The 18,238-nt window shown below is 33.9% G+C and overlaps 1 protein-coding gene across 1 annotated transcript in view; it reads right to left on the bottom strand.

The window, feature by feature from the left end:
* LOC108741980 (disintegrin and metalloproteinase domain-containing protein 11) overlaps nucleotides 1–18,238 on the bottom strand; it is a 248,754-nt gene that overhangs the window by 132,620 nt on the left and 97,896 nt on the right. The window contains exon 7 of the mRNA XM_025976347.1: nucleotides 521–1,075. Within this exon, the coding sequence (XP_025832132.1) occupies nucleotides 521–1,075 (555 nt within the window). The remainder of the gene's footprint in view (nucleotides 1–520; nucleotides 1,076–18,238) is intronic.

Raw genomic sequence — 18,238 nt, forward strand, 5'->3', positions numbered from 1 at the left:
TGAATAAATTATTATTATTATTATTTGTAGTGAACATGTTAATAACTACAAAATTGTATTATATTACTAGCTGGGTGTACATAACTGAGCAAGCAGATTATCTCTTAATAAGTGTAACGATTGAAATATATAAAATATATAGTTATGTAGACTTATATACGATATACGTGTATACACACAAATATATATCTGAGGACGGTACCTTGACGGTGAAACGAGTCTTAGGAAACTAAACGTTTTATGGAGTTTCGAGTGTTTTGATGTTTATTTATACATCACACTTATTTACGGTACTATGTATTTAACAATAATGCATAATTATTAACTAATTATGACAAATTTACGTATCGGTATAGACAATGGCAATAATTGTATACCTGTAGATTAAATCATAAATGCCCATTTAGAAACAGATAAATACATAATTTACATTAATTAAAGGTTACCTGGCTTTAATTCTATTCTAGAAGGGCGAAATAAGAGTTAGATGGAAATGTAATATGTATTCAAAGGTTCTTACCTCCAACTCATTTGGCTTATTTAACAAGCAAATTCCATTTCCTGTACGCAATCTGTCGATATAATCCGATCTACTGCACTCTGAGAACTTGTATGGTTGCACATTATCCAAGCCAACGATAGCCTGAGCCATAATGCATCCATGCCAGTCCCTACAGTAGCATTCTTCCCTTCCATCATCATGTCCCATTCCGATATTATGACCAATCATGTGAGCCATAGTGCCCGCCAAAAGATGAGGCTCATACGTGTTAATATCTACACTAATTCCAACACTTTTAGCAGTACATACTGTTCCCGGAACAGCCATTCCCGCCTCGCCACCCAGAAATGCTTCCCCCGTCAATAACTGAGTTGTGTCTTTGTCTACTTTAAACAACTTTCGCGAGGTGTAATCGTTAAAGTTCGATAAAGCACGACTAATGTCTTGAGTCCGATCGATTTGGATCTGATTACCACCTTGCCACGTTTCAATGTAAACAACAGACACGCGCGTATTAAGTGTCCGAAAATAAAGATCGGCTATATTGGCGACTTGGATAGAATCTTGCACAACCTGTAAAATAACAGTATCTGTGAAATAACACGTGCAATTCAAAATTAAATAAATTTTATTCGACTACGTCGATTTAATTTTTATCGATGCTACCACAAGTGGAAAACAGGATTTTAGATTTTAATAATTAACTCCTCTTGCAAATACATAGTTTGACATGAGCTTGTCGAGGCTTGCGAATAAAATTTGCTGTGGTGCTTTATGATTGTTGTCCTTTATTTTTAATAAAAAATGGAACTATTCTAAGAATTTGTACCTCTACACATCGTACTTGGATTTCGTATTTATAATGTGATAATTCAAAACTGGAGCATTTTACAACTATACCTTAGTTATCGAAAAGTCTTTAAGTTTATCATGAAATTTTACTTAGTTACTAAAAATGGTGAAAGAAGAGTCTTCATAAGCTTATGTAATGAATTTTTACTCCGTTAGAATTATTTCTTTCAATAAATGAAAAAGCTTTAACTATTGATTATAAAAAATTTATTGCCACTCCAGCGTAAATAGAATTTCCGCTAAACTACCTTAACCTATATATTCAAGTCAGCAGGTATTATTTTCATAATATATATAATTTAAAAAGTGTCATGACAACATGTTATGTTACAATAGAGCCAACATTACTATAGGAAAATCAAAATAAAATGCGCAAGTCTGCAATAAAGTGCAAGTGAGTATAGACACTAATGTTAGCATCACTTTTGCTTTTAGTTCATTATTGGTAATAAATCGTAATGACTTACATTTAGTATCTAAGCTTCTAAAAACAATAGATTGATTAAGTTCTTAAATACACCTACGTTTTGGGCCTATGCCTATATTTTTTAATAAAGTCTGTTAAAATACTACTCTTTTTGTGTAATATCGACTAGTTTGGTTGCCGAAAGATTAGTTTTTAAATACGAAGACTTCTCCTAATTGTTCTATTATTGGAAAACTCCAGTTTTATATTGAAGAGTAACGTTTATGATGTAAACTAAAAGTGTTTTCACAATAATTAGAAGGAACACCCAGATAAACGTGCCTGAGAGAACAATAACGTATTGTACGCCGACCATCAAGGAACCTTCGAACCAGTCCTTAAAGTCGCGTCGTAACAAATTTGGCGCAGTCGGTAGGATATCCAAGGAATTCCCTAAGAATACTCCAAGGATTCTCCAAGAATATTTCCAAGGGTTTCTTCGGAGATTAACGCTGGTGAATCGGAAGAACCACCAGAGGAATTCAGAGACGTAGTCACAACTGTATCCACCCGTAATTAATTGGCTGACAAGGAATCTCAATAATCCTATGCATCAAACATATTTTATCCCAATTTTCTGGTGAGTAGTTTTAAATTATCTCCAGTGCTTTAAAACGAAGGTTATGATTGCTTTACAACCAGAGTATCCAAATTCCACTGTCATTAATGGAATTTCTGATTCAATTTTCACCACGTTGTCAAATAACTTACCAGTTTTCAATGGAGGTGAGAATGATATTTCCCTGACCCACTGGACAAAGGTTTTAGACAATTTATTAAAGGCATGTAGTAACTCACACAAAAATATTATTGCTAGCTTTATACTTGCTAAAATACAAGGTGAACTCCGTTATTTATTGCAGAATGGGAGTTTATATTCTATAAAAGAAATTCTCGAATTTTTTAAAGACACGTATGAGGGCGATAAATCTTTTGAACAGTCCGTACTAGAAATGTGCACGATGGTTCCAAAAAATAATTCGGCTAAACAATTGTATTATGACGTTGCTAAATTAGAAGATGCGATATTAAGGTCAACTATTCTTGACAGAAGTTCAAAAATTTGTAGAAAAATTTACAATTTCGGCGTATCTCTCGAAGCTGCTCCCTACAATTAGCAACATATTACAAACTAAAAATTTTGAAAGCTTATGTAAATGCTTTAAAGAAGTTAAGAATATTGGAAAGAGTTTAAGGTTAAGGTACGTTAGGTTACGCTGTCTTTAGACAACTTAGAGGCGAAACTACACCTAAAAACGATGAAATTAAACCTAAAAGCAACGTTTCGACTTGTGTATAGTCATTATCAGGCTAAAAAAATATACATACAAATTCAATTTTGTTGAAAACTTAATTGCTGACTGACTAACATTCATATCACATTGTTAAACAAAATACCTGAAGTTATAAAATTTGTCATCTTTGATATCATTCAGATGTAAAAACACCTTCGCTACCATCGCCTTTATCTGTAACCATGTAAGATTTTTATACATTCCGTTGACTTGAATTCGATGTGGAAACAGCTCGTATTTCCCTCAATAGAAATAAAATACGTTTTTAGATACAGAAGTAGTTAGACATGAAAACACACTTACAACCAATTGGTATCAAAAAGAGACTTTTTCTGGCAGAATTTTACATTTTAATTCGTATCATCCAATTCACCAAAAGAGAGCTATGGTTTTCTATTTGGATAAAATAATCAAAATTTTAACTGATAACTGTTACCCCCTAAAGTTTATAAAAGCTAATATCAATCGTAGAATTAATATGATGAACACTGAACCAGATTTAAATCCTGAAAAAGAGAGAAAACCTTGGATACCTTACATAAATAACTCAACTAAAATTATTTGCAGAAAACTTAGACAATTTAATTTAAACATTATTAATTCAGTTGATAATAAACACACTGATGTAGTTGTTAAAGGAAAGGATCGCACCAAAAAAGAAAACCAATTAAACATTGTATATCAAATTGATTGTAAAGACAAAATTTGTAACAGCGTTTATATCGGTCAGTCAAAACGAAAACTTTCAACACGAACAAAAGAACATTTTGATAATATTAGAGAGAAACCTATTTATCATAATGTTGTTACTTCCCCAGTAGCACACGACATTGGCCCAATATTTATTCTATTGTATATTGGTACAGGCTCTGACCGTATTACAAATGAAGCACTGAAGAAAGCACATACAATTTTATCCGAACCACTAGCAGAACTGTTCAACTCGATACTGCAAGGCTCCAAAGCACCGTTCCAATGGTCTGAATCTAACATCATACTGTTGTACAAAAAGGGTGACCCAAAGGACATTGGGAATTACAGACCAATCAGTTTATTACCTAGTCTCTATAAGCTATTTTCTGCTATAATAAATGCAAGAATCATTAATACCATAGAAAAAAGACAACCAGTAGAACAAGCTGGCTTTAGGAAGGGCTATTCAACAATCGACCATATCCACACACTTGAATTAATACTAGAAAAATACCAGGAAAAACAAAGGCCACTATATATCATGTTCATAGATTACCAAAAAGCATTCGACACTGTATCACATACGAGCATATGGGAGAGCCTAAAAGAACAGGGAGTAGAGGAGATATACATAAACGCCATCAAAAGCATATATAGCAAAAGCACAGCTAGAATAAAGTTGGAAACCTTGGGTCCAAGCTTCCCAATCAGAAGAGGTGTAAGACAAGGTGACCCACTATCTCCTACAATATTTATGGCCATCCTGGAGTCAATCATGAACAAGCTAGACTGGAACAAAAAGGGACTATTCATAAATAACACCTATTTAAGTCATCTGAGGTTTGCCGATGACCTTGTGCTGTTATCGGAAACAAGCCACCAGTTACAGTTCATGGTGGAGACCTTGCACCAAGCAAGTACTAAGGTAGGACTAGAAATGAATACTACGAAGACAATGGCAATGACAAATAGAAGGAAGAGACCAATAATAGTTAACAACAAACCACTGGAGTACGTAGAAAAATATATCTACTTAGGAAAGCTAATTAGCTTCGACCGGAGAAACAAAAACCTGGAAATAGAAAGGAGAGTCCAACTAACTTGGAACAAGTATTGGAGCGTTAAAGAAATTTTTAAAAGCAACATGCCAGTCACTATTAAAACAAAAATAATGAACATGTGCCTTATACCTTGCCTGACATATGGGTGTCAAACATGGAAATTCACCAATGACGTTAAAAAGAAGATCAGTGTTTGCCAGAGAGGTATTGAACGAAGTATGTTAAGGATCAAAAAACTAGATAAAATACGACACAGTAAAATAAGAGAAGCAACAAAAGCGAAAGACAGCCTTATTTATGCAAAAAAACTAAAATGGAAGTGGGCAGGGCATGTGGCAAGAACAAATGATCAGAGATGGACCAAAACAGTAACACTATGGGGTGGCCCACAAGGGGAAAGAACGAGAGGAAGACCAATCACATGATGGGAAGACGAAATAAAGGCTACTGCAGGCCCAGGCTGGACAAAAGTAGCACTGGACCGTGAAAAATGGGCATCCTTGGAGGAGGCGTTTACCCACACCGGGGTTCCTGTTTAGGATCAGACCTAGTTTATTATACTAACATAGAAATAAATTCAAATTCAATTACTAACCCAAAACTATGTAAAAACGGGAAATAAAAGGCTTTATTTATTTATTTATATTGGTACAATAATTGGCAATTTATAGCCAATATTTGTAATATATAGGATATATATNCCAAAATTCTTGGAAGATGGATGGTTAACTTTTGAATCGCCTAGAAATTGCAACCTAACTAACCGTTAGCCAATATTGGTAATATATAGGAGATGTGCTATCTTCCTATATTTTAATACCATGTTTATCCGATATTGATCCAATATTAATAAAAGATATTTGGCAATAACTTTTATTTATATTGATATGTAATATTTACCCAATATTGGTAATATATATATAAGGGATGTACTTTTTTTTGTTTGGCAAAATTGAAAGTCCATAAAGACACGTGGCCCGGTGCATGGGTACCAAAATTTATTGAAGGTCGATGGTTTACATTTAGGTCGCCTAGAAATTGCCTTATGGTCGGAAATGCTACCGGGTTTTTCATCCTCTTAAAGTATTTGTTGCATTCGCCCATTAGTGGAAATAAACTGTGTAAATGTAGAAGCAAGCAAAGAAGTGGTAAGTAAATGTATATTTTACTTGTTTAATTAATTGTTATGTACTGTGTGATATTCATGTGCAGTAATTAATGTTAACTTGATAATACAATAAGTCAGAGAAAAGATAATGTTCGGTATATATATGTATTTGTAATGCGTATAGATTTGTGTTAGAACTCACAAGAATATTTCGTTCACATTAACAACGTTTTTCAGACACTTTTGAAGTCTATTTTGTTGAATTTAATTGCCCTTCAGGTACTTTTGCCGGACCCCTTGGGTCAAAATATCTGTACTGGTTACTTATTACTAGCTTGATACAGCCTGCTCTCCATCTCACCCATTGAAGTGATCTCACCCTTCAGAAGGTCTGTTTGTAAAGTTTTTAAGTTGTAGTTACACCGAATCTTAAATGGACGTGTAACGTACAGAGTATTCAGTACAGATCTTATCCAATCTTATGGTGAGTGCATTTAAATTGATATTTCTAAAATTAATGTGATTTTATAACCACCTAATAGTATTGGACATAACTGGTTAAGTATGTTTTGCCGATGTTTGATTGCATAGCTCCGCCGTGGCGTCATCGCAGTTTATATTTTCTTCATTTTTTTTTTTTGTAATCTTAGAATAAATATTAAGCTATAGTTCTCATTAAATTGTAGCCTGGTTGTAGGTAGGTATATTTTAGGTGGCTCGTAATGTGATATGTGTAGGTACTTACAATAATTATTATTGCTGTTTCCGAGGATAATGACAATCTTTTTGCATTTCAGAAGCTGTCCGAAAGCGGTTTCAAAATGCTACCGACAATGATATTAACAAATCAATTTCGGTGTATTTAGCATGTGCTGGGGACAAGGAAGGCGGGCGGAAGAGTAGATGACATCATTTCATACAATANCTGAATCATATGCCTTTTCGAAACATGTGGTGAAGAGTTTTCCTTTAGGCTTTGCGAGATTTGTATCTACTTTGACTTCTTGTCATCGCATAATCTACCTTTTCGTATTGGGTTAGTATTAAAAATCTACATTGGACCAATAAAAAAAAATCTGACGTTTCCATCATTGAACCAATATGTAAATATAATATTTTATCAGTATTGTTGTGTTACTGGGGTTTTCATAGAAAAAATACAGGTCATGATTTTGATTGGAAAAACACAAAAATATTACATTAAGAAACCCATCAAAACAAACGAGAAGTAGCCGAAATATGTTATATTAAAAACAATTTGAATTGTATCAATGCGCAAACCGACACCCAGAAGCTAAGCGCAGCTTATAATATAGTACTTATACAACGACCAGTACATGTAAGTATGAAGAGATCTTTAGGTTTAAAACACATGTACAATCACGTGACTTTGTGATATTGCTAAGTTCTTCTGTCGTTCCGTTCATATTTATTTGTGTTCGTCAAAACTGTTAAACTAATTTTTTGATATGTTTTGAAGCCAAAACTAATCAAAGATGTATTTTATTTCTATTGAGGGAAATACGAGCTGTTTCCACGTCGAATTCAATTCAACGAAATGTAAACAAATCTTCTATGGTTACAGGCGATAGTAACGAAGATGTTTTTACATCTGAATGATATCGAAGATGACAAATTTTATAACTTCAGGTATTTTGTTTAACAATGTGATATGAATGTTAGTCAGTCAGCAACTAAGTTTTCAACAAAATTGTATTTGTATGTATAGTTTTTTAGCCTGACGATGACTGTACACAAGTCGAAACGTCGCTCTTATTAAATGGAATAAAACCTAGAAAAAACAACTAGTCGGTCTACTGTCAAAGTTAAATTCATTTAACAATTTAAAAAAGTAATTAAGTTTTTAACGGAAATTTGTTCTAAAAATGACATTGAAGGAGCATCTTCTGTTCTTTTCAATGATCATTTGCAAAATTTAAAATTATTCACAGAGGCACTACAGGAGAGCACCGAGTCCGAAGATTAAAAAACTGTTTAATTCATAATCGTTACATAGGAAGATCGTCACTTTTTAATATAAAATCAAATGAGGGATTACCTTTAAGAAATGTATGATNTCCCACCTTAATCTAACTTACACTTACATTTTGTTAAGGCGTACCTTTAAGAAATGTATGATTATTTAATAAAAATTTAAAAATACTTGTAGATTCAGGTGTTACGGTAAATTTACTTTTTGATAAATTGCCAGAAATTAATAATAATGATAAAATAGTAGTAGTAGTCTTTATTGTATTAAGAAGTGATCCTGTTACAAGGTTTTATATACATATATAATGTATTCATTTATCTAACATTAACTCATATTTAAGTTAACATATGATTACTATACATATAACTATTGGTTTTAATGTTTTGGTATTTGAACAGGGCTTTCTAATGTATGACTTGGGAACTTTTTAAAATAATTTTATTTATTTAACATGATGGTCTTAGTTTAAATGAACTTGTCATGAAGTAAAATATTTTCCTAACGTGGGTTAAATCATAGTTACAGAGAATTTCTGGAAAATCGATATGATTAAGGTGGTGAGATCTTAGGGGGTCATAAAGATGGTAGTACGTTATCATATGTTCTAGAGTTTCATAACCGTTTAGGTTACATAATGAACACAAGGTGGTTTCATTCGTTCTGAATATTATGTCTTTAATGTCTCGATTGCGCTAAAAGTCTTATATAAGGCAGAGGTAGCTGGAGCATAAGGTATTCTTTACATTTTGGTCCGTATGTTGATTTTAAAATTTTGTGTAAATGACTGTAGTTTGAAATTAATCTTATTGACGTCTTCGTGAAATGTGCTTTCGATAAAGCTATTTATTATATTATTGTCTGATAATGAACCTTAAATGTTTGTGAATTGTGGTAATGAACTGTAAATTCAACTTAGACAAGAGTCCCTTTATCTGATTATATTTGGTGCTGTTACCCGAAGACCAATCTAGTTTAATTAAATTCTGGTTAACAAATTTTTGGGAATCAGTCCTCGTTCATGTCTAAAATTTTTGTACAATATATTAATATTTTATTGCTCTTCTGATTGTTTCTAAGCTAAGTCTTGTTGTTCCAGTTTCTAGATTGATCATGTAGTTCGGTGTGCATGTTGGTAACCCTAGTAGTGCTTTAAAGAAGTTTGTTTATCAATTTCTTCTAGTTGGTTGAGTCCCCAGATGGTTGATCCATTTATTAAAGTTACTACAACAACCGCATCGAAATGTCTAATTCTGGAATACCAATTTGTCGTCTTTGCTCCAGTCATAGGAGTCCATATCGATGCTAAAGCAATTCGCGATTTTACTGTTCGGGCCTTTGTATCTGCGTTAAAAAGTCCAAAGCTTGAGAAGTTTATATCAACATCTATAAGGTTATTGACTTTTCTGAGAATCTGATTTTTGAATATTATTGGTCTAAATTTTCTCTTGCGTCCCTTTTTTGAAAAAATTTGAAGTTATTCACCTTTAAGTAATTGTCATTACAGTAATTTTTTTAAGGTATTTATCTTGTGTTGCATATCAATTATATCGTTAGCCACGACATCATCATCTCCGAAAAATATTAATTCCAACTTCTCGTTAATGTCCTTGTGATCGTGAGTTATAAAGTATGTACCAATATCATGTAGAAAAATGGAACAAAGTATATGGCTGAGTGAATCCCCCAGATGGATTCCTTTGGTGATGCTGATGTTTGGTATTCTTTTTTTTTTTATGCCTACTCTGATTTTGAGTTTGGATTTGCAGTAGAAACTCTGCAAGACCTTGATGATTTGGGCGCTTATTCCTACATTAAAGAGTTTCTGCCAAAGCAGGGTATGGTTTACTGAATCATATGCCTTTTCGAAACATGTGGTGAAGAGTTTTCCTTTAGGCTTTGCGAGATTTGTATCTACTTTGACTTCTTGTCATCGCATAATCTACCTTTTCTGAAGATGGTTTGCCCTTCGGGAAGTATTTTGGAACCCTTTGCATAGGTTTTTATTCTTTCCGCTAATACCGGAGTAAAGAGAGCAATATCCTTGTAATTTGCTGGATCTTGCATATCCCCTTTTTTCAAATGAAGTTGTGATAAATTATATCCATTTTGGAGGCATAGCTTTGTAAAACTCATTAGTTATCTCGTTAGGGCCAAATATTTCTTTAACTTTAAATTGTTAATAATATTCACTGTTTCCTCCACCTCTATATCCTTGTCTAGGTATGGGTGGCGACAGTTACATACTCATCGAAAGAAATTGATTCTTGTGTGAGTAACCTTCTATCTGATCTGTCCAAATTTTTCCCGCTATTGTGGAAGGCTTGCGTTTTTTTAATTTTGGTCGTTTTCCAAAATGTTTTAGAGTCTTTTACGTTATTTATTTCAGATTGAATAATAGCTATGGAATCTATCTTTTTGTCTTTAGTTAATTTCACGTAGTCTCTTCTTGTTTGAATGTACTCGTACAATTCGCAGAAAATACTTCGACTTCCAAAGACAATCAGTCAGTACTTATTATTTTACTGAAACTGAAAGCATCTGTGTATTTCTTCGGGTGGTAGCTGCTTATCATCGCAGTTCTGTGATTGGGCTGTTGACAACGTGAAGAAGACAGATTTCCAAAAAAGAAGAAATCAGGTTAGTGTCCACTAACATACATTTTATCTGTCCATTATTTGTGCATATTCAAGCTGAATTAATTTTCCGAAACGGCCAAGCTTGATAAGCTAATAAACTCTCGAGGTAACTTAAAATTTTTTAGTTTAACGCGCTTTCAAGGTGCTATTACAAAACTAAAATTAGCGGAATCGTTTCCTGACGATTTCAACAAAGTCCACACTGAAATTGAAGATGTTGATTTTTTATCGGCTCTAGACATACATCAAAAAGAACGTTCTGAATTTGAAGATTTATATTTTGAATTTTATATTTTCAAATTTGAAGATTTACATTTTCAAATTTTATCTCAAAGCGAAACAATTCATGTCTAAAAATCGAGTTCAAAAATTTAAGCAAACAGTTCAGTCTTCCGATTCAGTGTCTGTAATAGAGAACAGTAATAGTACTATAGAGTTACCCCCAATTCCATTCAACGTTCAGTGGCAATTATGAACAGTGGTTATTTTTCAAAGATACATTCATTTCGTTAATCTATAATATTGAAACAGGGTGAAGCAGTGATTTCTTAAAATCTCTGGAGTGTTCGTCATCCAATTATACTATAGCTTGGTCCTTACATGTTGATAGGTTTGAAAACACATAAATATTAATTCGAAATCATATAAAAGCAATTTTCGAACTTGAATCAGTAAAAAGGCAATCCTATTTGGACCTTCGAAAATTGGTTGATGGAATGACGCGAAACATGCGAACATTAGAAGCACTGGATTAACCCGTAGAATATTGCAATATACTAATAATATATATTATTTCATCGTGTCTTCAAAAAACTGCCGTGACTCAAAAGCTTTTCACGAACATTTCACTTGAGAAATGCAAATCGCTAGAAAAAAGGTTTAAATGAGGATAATTCTTTAGACAAATTTAAGCAATAAAAACCCAAATCAGTGAAGGGTCATTCCGTACTCAAAAACTCGAGCGGTCCCATTTGTTCGTTTTGTAACGAGGGTCTCACTACAACAATTGCAAAAAGTTTCTAGCACATAGTTCCAATCGAATCAATGAAGAAAAAGCATAAACTGTCTTCGAAAAAATCATTCCCTAGAGCAGTGCAATTTTTCCACGTGTCCCAAGTGTCAAGGGCATCATAATACGCTACGTGTAATTTGCTAACACATTCTATTGATATAAGCCATGTGAAATTACTTCCGAATTTAATGCTAACTAATCAAAATTTTAATAATTGTGGTCTAATTGATATTTTAAACGGAGTCGATAAGTTTTGGGGATTACTATGTACCGAGCAAATAGAAGTGGGTTGGACCATTTCGGGAACCGTCCACCCGCCTAGTTTCATTCAACGCAAAGGGGAAATTATATTTAATTTCGCCCAAACAGATCTTAGCAACCAATTGACCAAGTTCAGGAAAATTGAGAATAACTACTCTGAAAAATCTATGTCTCATGAAGAGGGGATTTGCGAGGAAGGCCTTTTTACATTTGGTTTTTTTGCAAATTAATATTTATAGATTGCACGTCACAGTTGACAGCTCATTTTGATAGTCGCCACCTATATTTTCAGCAATAATTCAACTCCCGTAGTACGGTTTTTAGTTAAAAAGGGTATATTTATAAGAAACTCATAAGGAATGTTTATCGCTTTTATCAAATCTAGTTTATTCTCTTTTAGTAATATATCTCTTTACTTGATTATATTTAATTTCGAATACTTGTCTTTCAGCATTTCGTCACATAAGTTCTCAAATTCACATTTGCCTGTTTGGAGTTTTTATTCTGGTCAAAAACTCATTGAACAATTCAATCTTCATTTTGTTCAACCTTGATAAATATATATCTTTCAAAAGATATGTTTGTCTTTGATGAAAATGACTTACAATGACCGAATTCTGAAAAACTTTTATGAAAAAATCCGAGGAAAGGCCTTTTTAACGTTTTTTTTTTGCAAATTAATATTTGTAGATTACACGTTGACAGCTCATTTTGACAGCTTCTATTAACTAAAAGTCGTCCCCTTTTTGGAAAATACCTTTCTTCTCTTATAGAAAGCTTACATTAGTGTATTTATTGAATAAGCACAAGAAAACAGTCAGAGGGAAGGTGTTTTAAACAATAGCACATAACCTTTACGAATTTCACAATCACTAATCATAGACGTGTGATAGGTAATAGTCACGGCAGACCGTATCACAATGGGAACTTAATTTCACCACTCGACTGTTTCCGAATTCGTTTCTATAGTTTAACTTTCGTTCAATCTTGGTTTTTTATATATTGTACGTAGGAATTGTTTATACATATGATTAGGTTTTTTTTATATTAGGTTAGTTTGTAGATTAGTTGGCGACTATGTCTTCGTGATTTTATCAGAAAAGACATTAATTATTGTATCTTACACGTTTGTAGTACTTCTAATGTGCGTAAATGTAAAGAAAGTACAAAGTAGTTAAATGTGCCGTTGAGGTGAAGTACATAATGAAAATGTGTAGTTGTATTTAGGGACGTTGAAGGATATGTAAAATGTGATATTTATGTGAGAAATTACACCTTAACAAAATATAAGTGTAACTTAGATTAAGGCGGGAAACAATTATCTCCCTTCCTTCCCCCTGAAATATTCGATAAAATTTTGAGTAATATCATCGCTGAGCTTGCATACGACCGAAGACCTTGAAATTTTAGTATGTTCTTGTTAGCGTTTTTATATTCTTATTTATTTTTTATCAAGTTGCTTGTTAATTTTGTTTGTTGGTTGTTACGATCTGGCATAATAAATAATGTGATGTCGTATCGCGATTAACAAGAAAATAAGTCGAAGAATAAGAGGAATGGTAGCAGCCGCGGCCACTCTTGTTCTCGTTAAATAAAAATGTGTAAATGTCAAAAAAAGGTGTATCATTTGTAAGGTGCTATTACAGTTCAGGTGTGGGGTTGTGGCACACGTGCCGAGTTAAAATAGTGACTATAAACAACAATACAGCGTGTATCGCGTAGTGAACTGTTTTATAAAACTACTGTCCCAACTTGAAACGGATACTTGTAACCGTAAGTTGGACCCTTCATTACTCGTTAGTAACAAAAGTAAACAAATCGTTTTATCGCTTAAATGTGTATTTTACAATCTAAAACAGGTCACACAAACGTGTAACGTCTCCGACATCTTCGTCCGAAGATGATGATGTTTCCCGGAGGCCCAAGAGACGCCAGATTCGTACCCCGTCACCACGGAATTCGCGCGCGGCAGATGTACAACAAACAACGAGAATTGTAGAAACAGATGGAATTGAACGTTTAGAATCATTGGTTGAACGTTTAATCAGATCTCAAACCAGTATGAGTTCCATACAAAATACAAACATGAATACTTTAAAGAGCACTATGTCAAGCGCAAAATCTATGGCTCGGGAAAATGGTATCCCAAAATTTTGCCCTGAAACATCAAAATTTTCCGCTAAGAAATGGTTATACAAAATCGAGCAATTATCGGACATGCATGGTTGGGACGATTGCACCAAAATTTACAATATGCAAGCGAGGTTGCAACGACTCGCGAGAAGTTGGTATAATAATCTAACAGATTACGATCATTCGTGGGACGGATGGAAACGACTTCTGAAGTATGCATTTCCTACTCACGTTGACTTTGCCACCTCTATAAAAGAGATGATAAATCGCGTCAGGTTACATGAAGAAACAGTGGCGTCATATTATTTTAGTAAAATGGAACATTTACATTTGTGCGAAATATCATCGATGGTATACGGGATAAAGGCATACAAACTAATATACGAGCTGGACGTTACGAAACACTTGAAAAATTATACAAAGAATTTTTGTCCACCATTGAACAAGAAAGACCACCTAAAGACGAAAGACGAGATAGACCCAGCGGAACAAAATATCATCAAACAAGACCGAATATACCCACTTACACGAATGTCGAACGCAAAAAGGACTCACTGAGTGGTGTAAAGTGCTACAATTGTTCCCAAAAAGGTCACCTCTCGACTAAATGTCCAAAACCACGCAAATAATGTAGTTTATGTAAGCGATTGGGACACGACAGTGAATCTTGTTCGCGAAAGAAGAACACTCTCACAGTGTCACCTGCAGTACCTGATAACATAGACAAATTATATTTTGTAGACTGCTTGATAAGCGGCAAAGCTTCAAAAGGCTACTTAGATTCAGGCAGTGGAGCTATAACTATACGTCAAACAGATCATTCAAGGATATGCAGGTGGAATTGTGCGATTTTTGGGTGAAGTCGATGTCAACATCGAAGTACATGGAGTCAACGTAGACCTCAAGGCCTTTCTTGTACCTGACGTGGTACAGACGGTACCAGTTTTAATTGGGCAGCCTCTGATAAATCACCCTGAAATGAGTATCACGCTGAATGATGAAACTCCCGTTGTCTATCGTCCCTATAGATTGTCTTACTCGGAACGTGAAGTTGTTAGAAAACTCATAAATGAACTCAAAGAGAACAATATTCGCCATTTGCGAGTCCAATATTAATTGTTGAAAGGAAAACAGGTGAGAATAGGCTTTGTATTGACTATCGCGCTCTCAACAAACAAACTATTAAGGATAAGTACCCGATGCCATTAACAGAAGACCAACTTGATAACCTCAGTGGTAATATTCTTTTTACGAGTTTGGACATGGCGTCGAGTTACTATCAAATACCGATGAATGAAAATTCCATTGTAAGGACTGCATTTGTCTCGCCTGACGGGCATTATGAATATTTGAAGATGCCTTTCGGCTTGGTAAATGCACCAGCAGTTTTTCAAAGACTCGTGAATGGTGTTGTATGTAATGTCGTATCGCGATTAACAAGGAAGTAAATCGAAGAATAAGAGGAATGGTAGCAGCCGCGGCCACTCTTGTTCCCGTTATATAAAAAAGTTTAAATGTCAAAAAAGGGTGTATCATTTGTAAGGTGCGATTACATTGTAGAGCTCAACATAACGAAATGATAATAAAGTATAGTTTTCGAACGTTGAACAAATATGCGGTGTTTAGAGATGTACCTATATGCGGTGACGTGCAAGCTCAGCGATGATATTACCAAAAATTTTATCGAATATTTGGGGGGAAAGGGAGAGAGATAATTGTTTCCCACCTTAATCTAACTTACACTTACATTTTGTTAAGGCGTAATTTCTCACGAAAATATCACATTCTACATTTCATTCAACGTCCCTAAATACGACTACACATTTTCATTATATACTTCACCTCAACGGCACATTTAAAACAATCCAACACAATTACTACTTCGTACATTCTTTACATTTACGCACATTAGAAGTACTACAAACGTGTAAGGTACAACAATTTATGTCTTTTCTGAAAAAATCGCGAAGAACTAGTCGCCGAGTAATCTATAAAATAACCTAATACAAAAATAAAACCTAATCATATGTATATTTTCGCATGATCGAAACAATTCCTACGCACATTATTAAAAAAACAACAATTGAGCAGGTATCATGTCGAACGAACGAAACTAAACTGTACAAACGAATTCGGAAACATTCGAGTGGTGACTGTAAGTTTCCATTGTGGTACGATCGGCAGTGACTATTACCTATCCCACGTCTATGATTAGTGACTATGAAATTTGTAAAGGTTATGTGCTCATAAAATGTTTATTTACATAAAAAATTGTTTAAAACACCTTCCCTCTGACTGCTTTTTTTTACTTATTCAATAAATATACTAATATAAGCTTTTTATAAAAGAAAAAAGTTATTTTCGATAAAGGAAACGACTTTTAATTAATAGTAACTGTCAAAATGAGGTGTCAACTTTGGCGTGTGATCTACAAATATTAATTTGCAAAAAAAAGCGTTAAAAAGGCCCTCCCCCGGATTATTTCATGTAAGTTTTTCATAATTAGGCCATTTTACGTCATTTCCAGCAAAAAAAGTTGCATTTTCGAAAAAGCCGCGTTTTACCTAACAAATAAACAAGCTTTCAAACAATTGGATGAGTTTGAAAGTAAAAGTAAGATGGAGAGAGTGTTAGTAGTGAAAAATAAAGATACCAGAAGAGAAGAAAACAAGCAGAAGATATGGTTCAAACCATAAACACCGAGCTTTTAACAAACCATGCACCAACTGGAACAGAAATTGTGACTGTGACTTTACAAATAAGTGCAGGACTATAAAGAAATATGATACTAAACGGAAAAATAGAGTGAATGTATTAGAACAAAGCTCAAATTCTAAAGATGACGTATACACATCTGCTATGTGTGCTGGAGAAAAGAAAAACTGGACAGAAAAAATTCAAGTTGACAACGTTAATTTTACAGTTAAACTACATACAGGTGCAGAATGTAATGTATTACCAAGACACTTGACATACAAAACAAAAGCGAGTCAGGAGTGAAGCCGTTCAAGAAATCTGATCAGTTACACAGTTGACAACTTGGCTGTGTTAGGTGAAGTAAAGCTATTATGTAAATTAAAAAATGAAGAAACAAAGATTGTTTTCAAAGTAGTTCAAGAAATAGTTACATTGATCCTAAGATTTGATACCTGCGAAAAATTAGGACTTATTGCACGGGTCAAAACATTGGAGGAAAGTCAATGTACAGATGATATATTCGAAGGCTGAGGCTGCTATAAAGGTTACGAGTATGATATCGACCTGATTGAGGACCCAAACTTCGACATAAAGTCATCAAGAAGAATTCAACCATGCTATAAGAGATGAAGTTAAGCGAAAACTTGACAGAATGGTGAAGTTAAGTGTCATAAAACGAGAAACAGAGCCTACCCCTGTTGTGAGTCCTATGGTAGTTGTCCAGTATAGAAGAAATTTCAGCTGACATCAAAAGAAATTTTAACGTGCGCTACCCCATGGGGAAGATATTCCTTCAAGAGGCTTCCGTTTGGTGTATCATCAGCACCAGAGATATTTCAAGAAATATTGACAAACTTGCTCAACAAATTTAAAAATGTGATATAATCCATCGCTGACATATTTACACATGCAAGAAGTAGCCAAGAACTAGGCAAAACCGTGGGCGAAGTAATGAAAAAGTCAGGCTTTAAGTTTATTAAAAGCAAATGCATTTTTGATGCAAAATGAATAAAATTTCTGTCACATTGTTTCAGTCAACGGATTAGAAGCAGACTCGGACAAACTAGAGTCCATACGAGCAATGAAAACTCCAACAAATAAAACAGAAAGTTACAGAGACTACTAGGGATGATTACATATTTAAATAAATTTATCTCCAATATGTCAAACTTACCAAATCCACTAAGAGATTTGTTACACAAAAATACAAGCTTTACATGGAATTTTCATCATGAAGAGGCTATCAGCAAAATAAACAAGTACTGCAGAGTCCTCCAATACTGTTACTATATGATGTTAACAAACCTGTAACTTTAACAGTAGATGCAAGTTCAAAAAATCTTGGAGCCGCACTCCTTCAAGAAGAACAACCAATAGCCTAAGAAACAAGAGCATTGACAAAATCTGAACAAAACTATATTCAAATAGAAAAAGAAACACAAGCTATACTGTTTGGATGCAAGAAATTTCATGAATACAAATATGGTAAGGAACTAACAGTAGAATCAGACCACAAACTACATGAAACG

This window comes from Agrilus planipennis, unplaced genomic scaffold (assembly GCF_000699045.2).
Source record: "Agrilus planipennis isolate EAB-ADULT unplaced genomic scaffold, Apla_2.0 scaffold284, whole genome shotgun sequence".
Lineage (NCBI taxonomy): Eukaryota > Metazoa > Arthropoda > Insecta > Coleoptera > Buprestidae > Agrilus > Agrilus planipennis.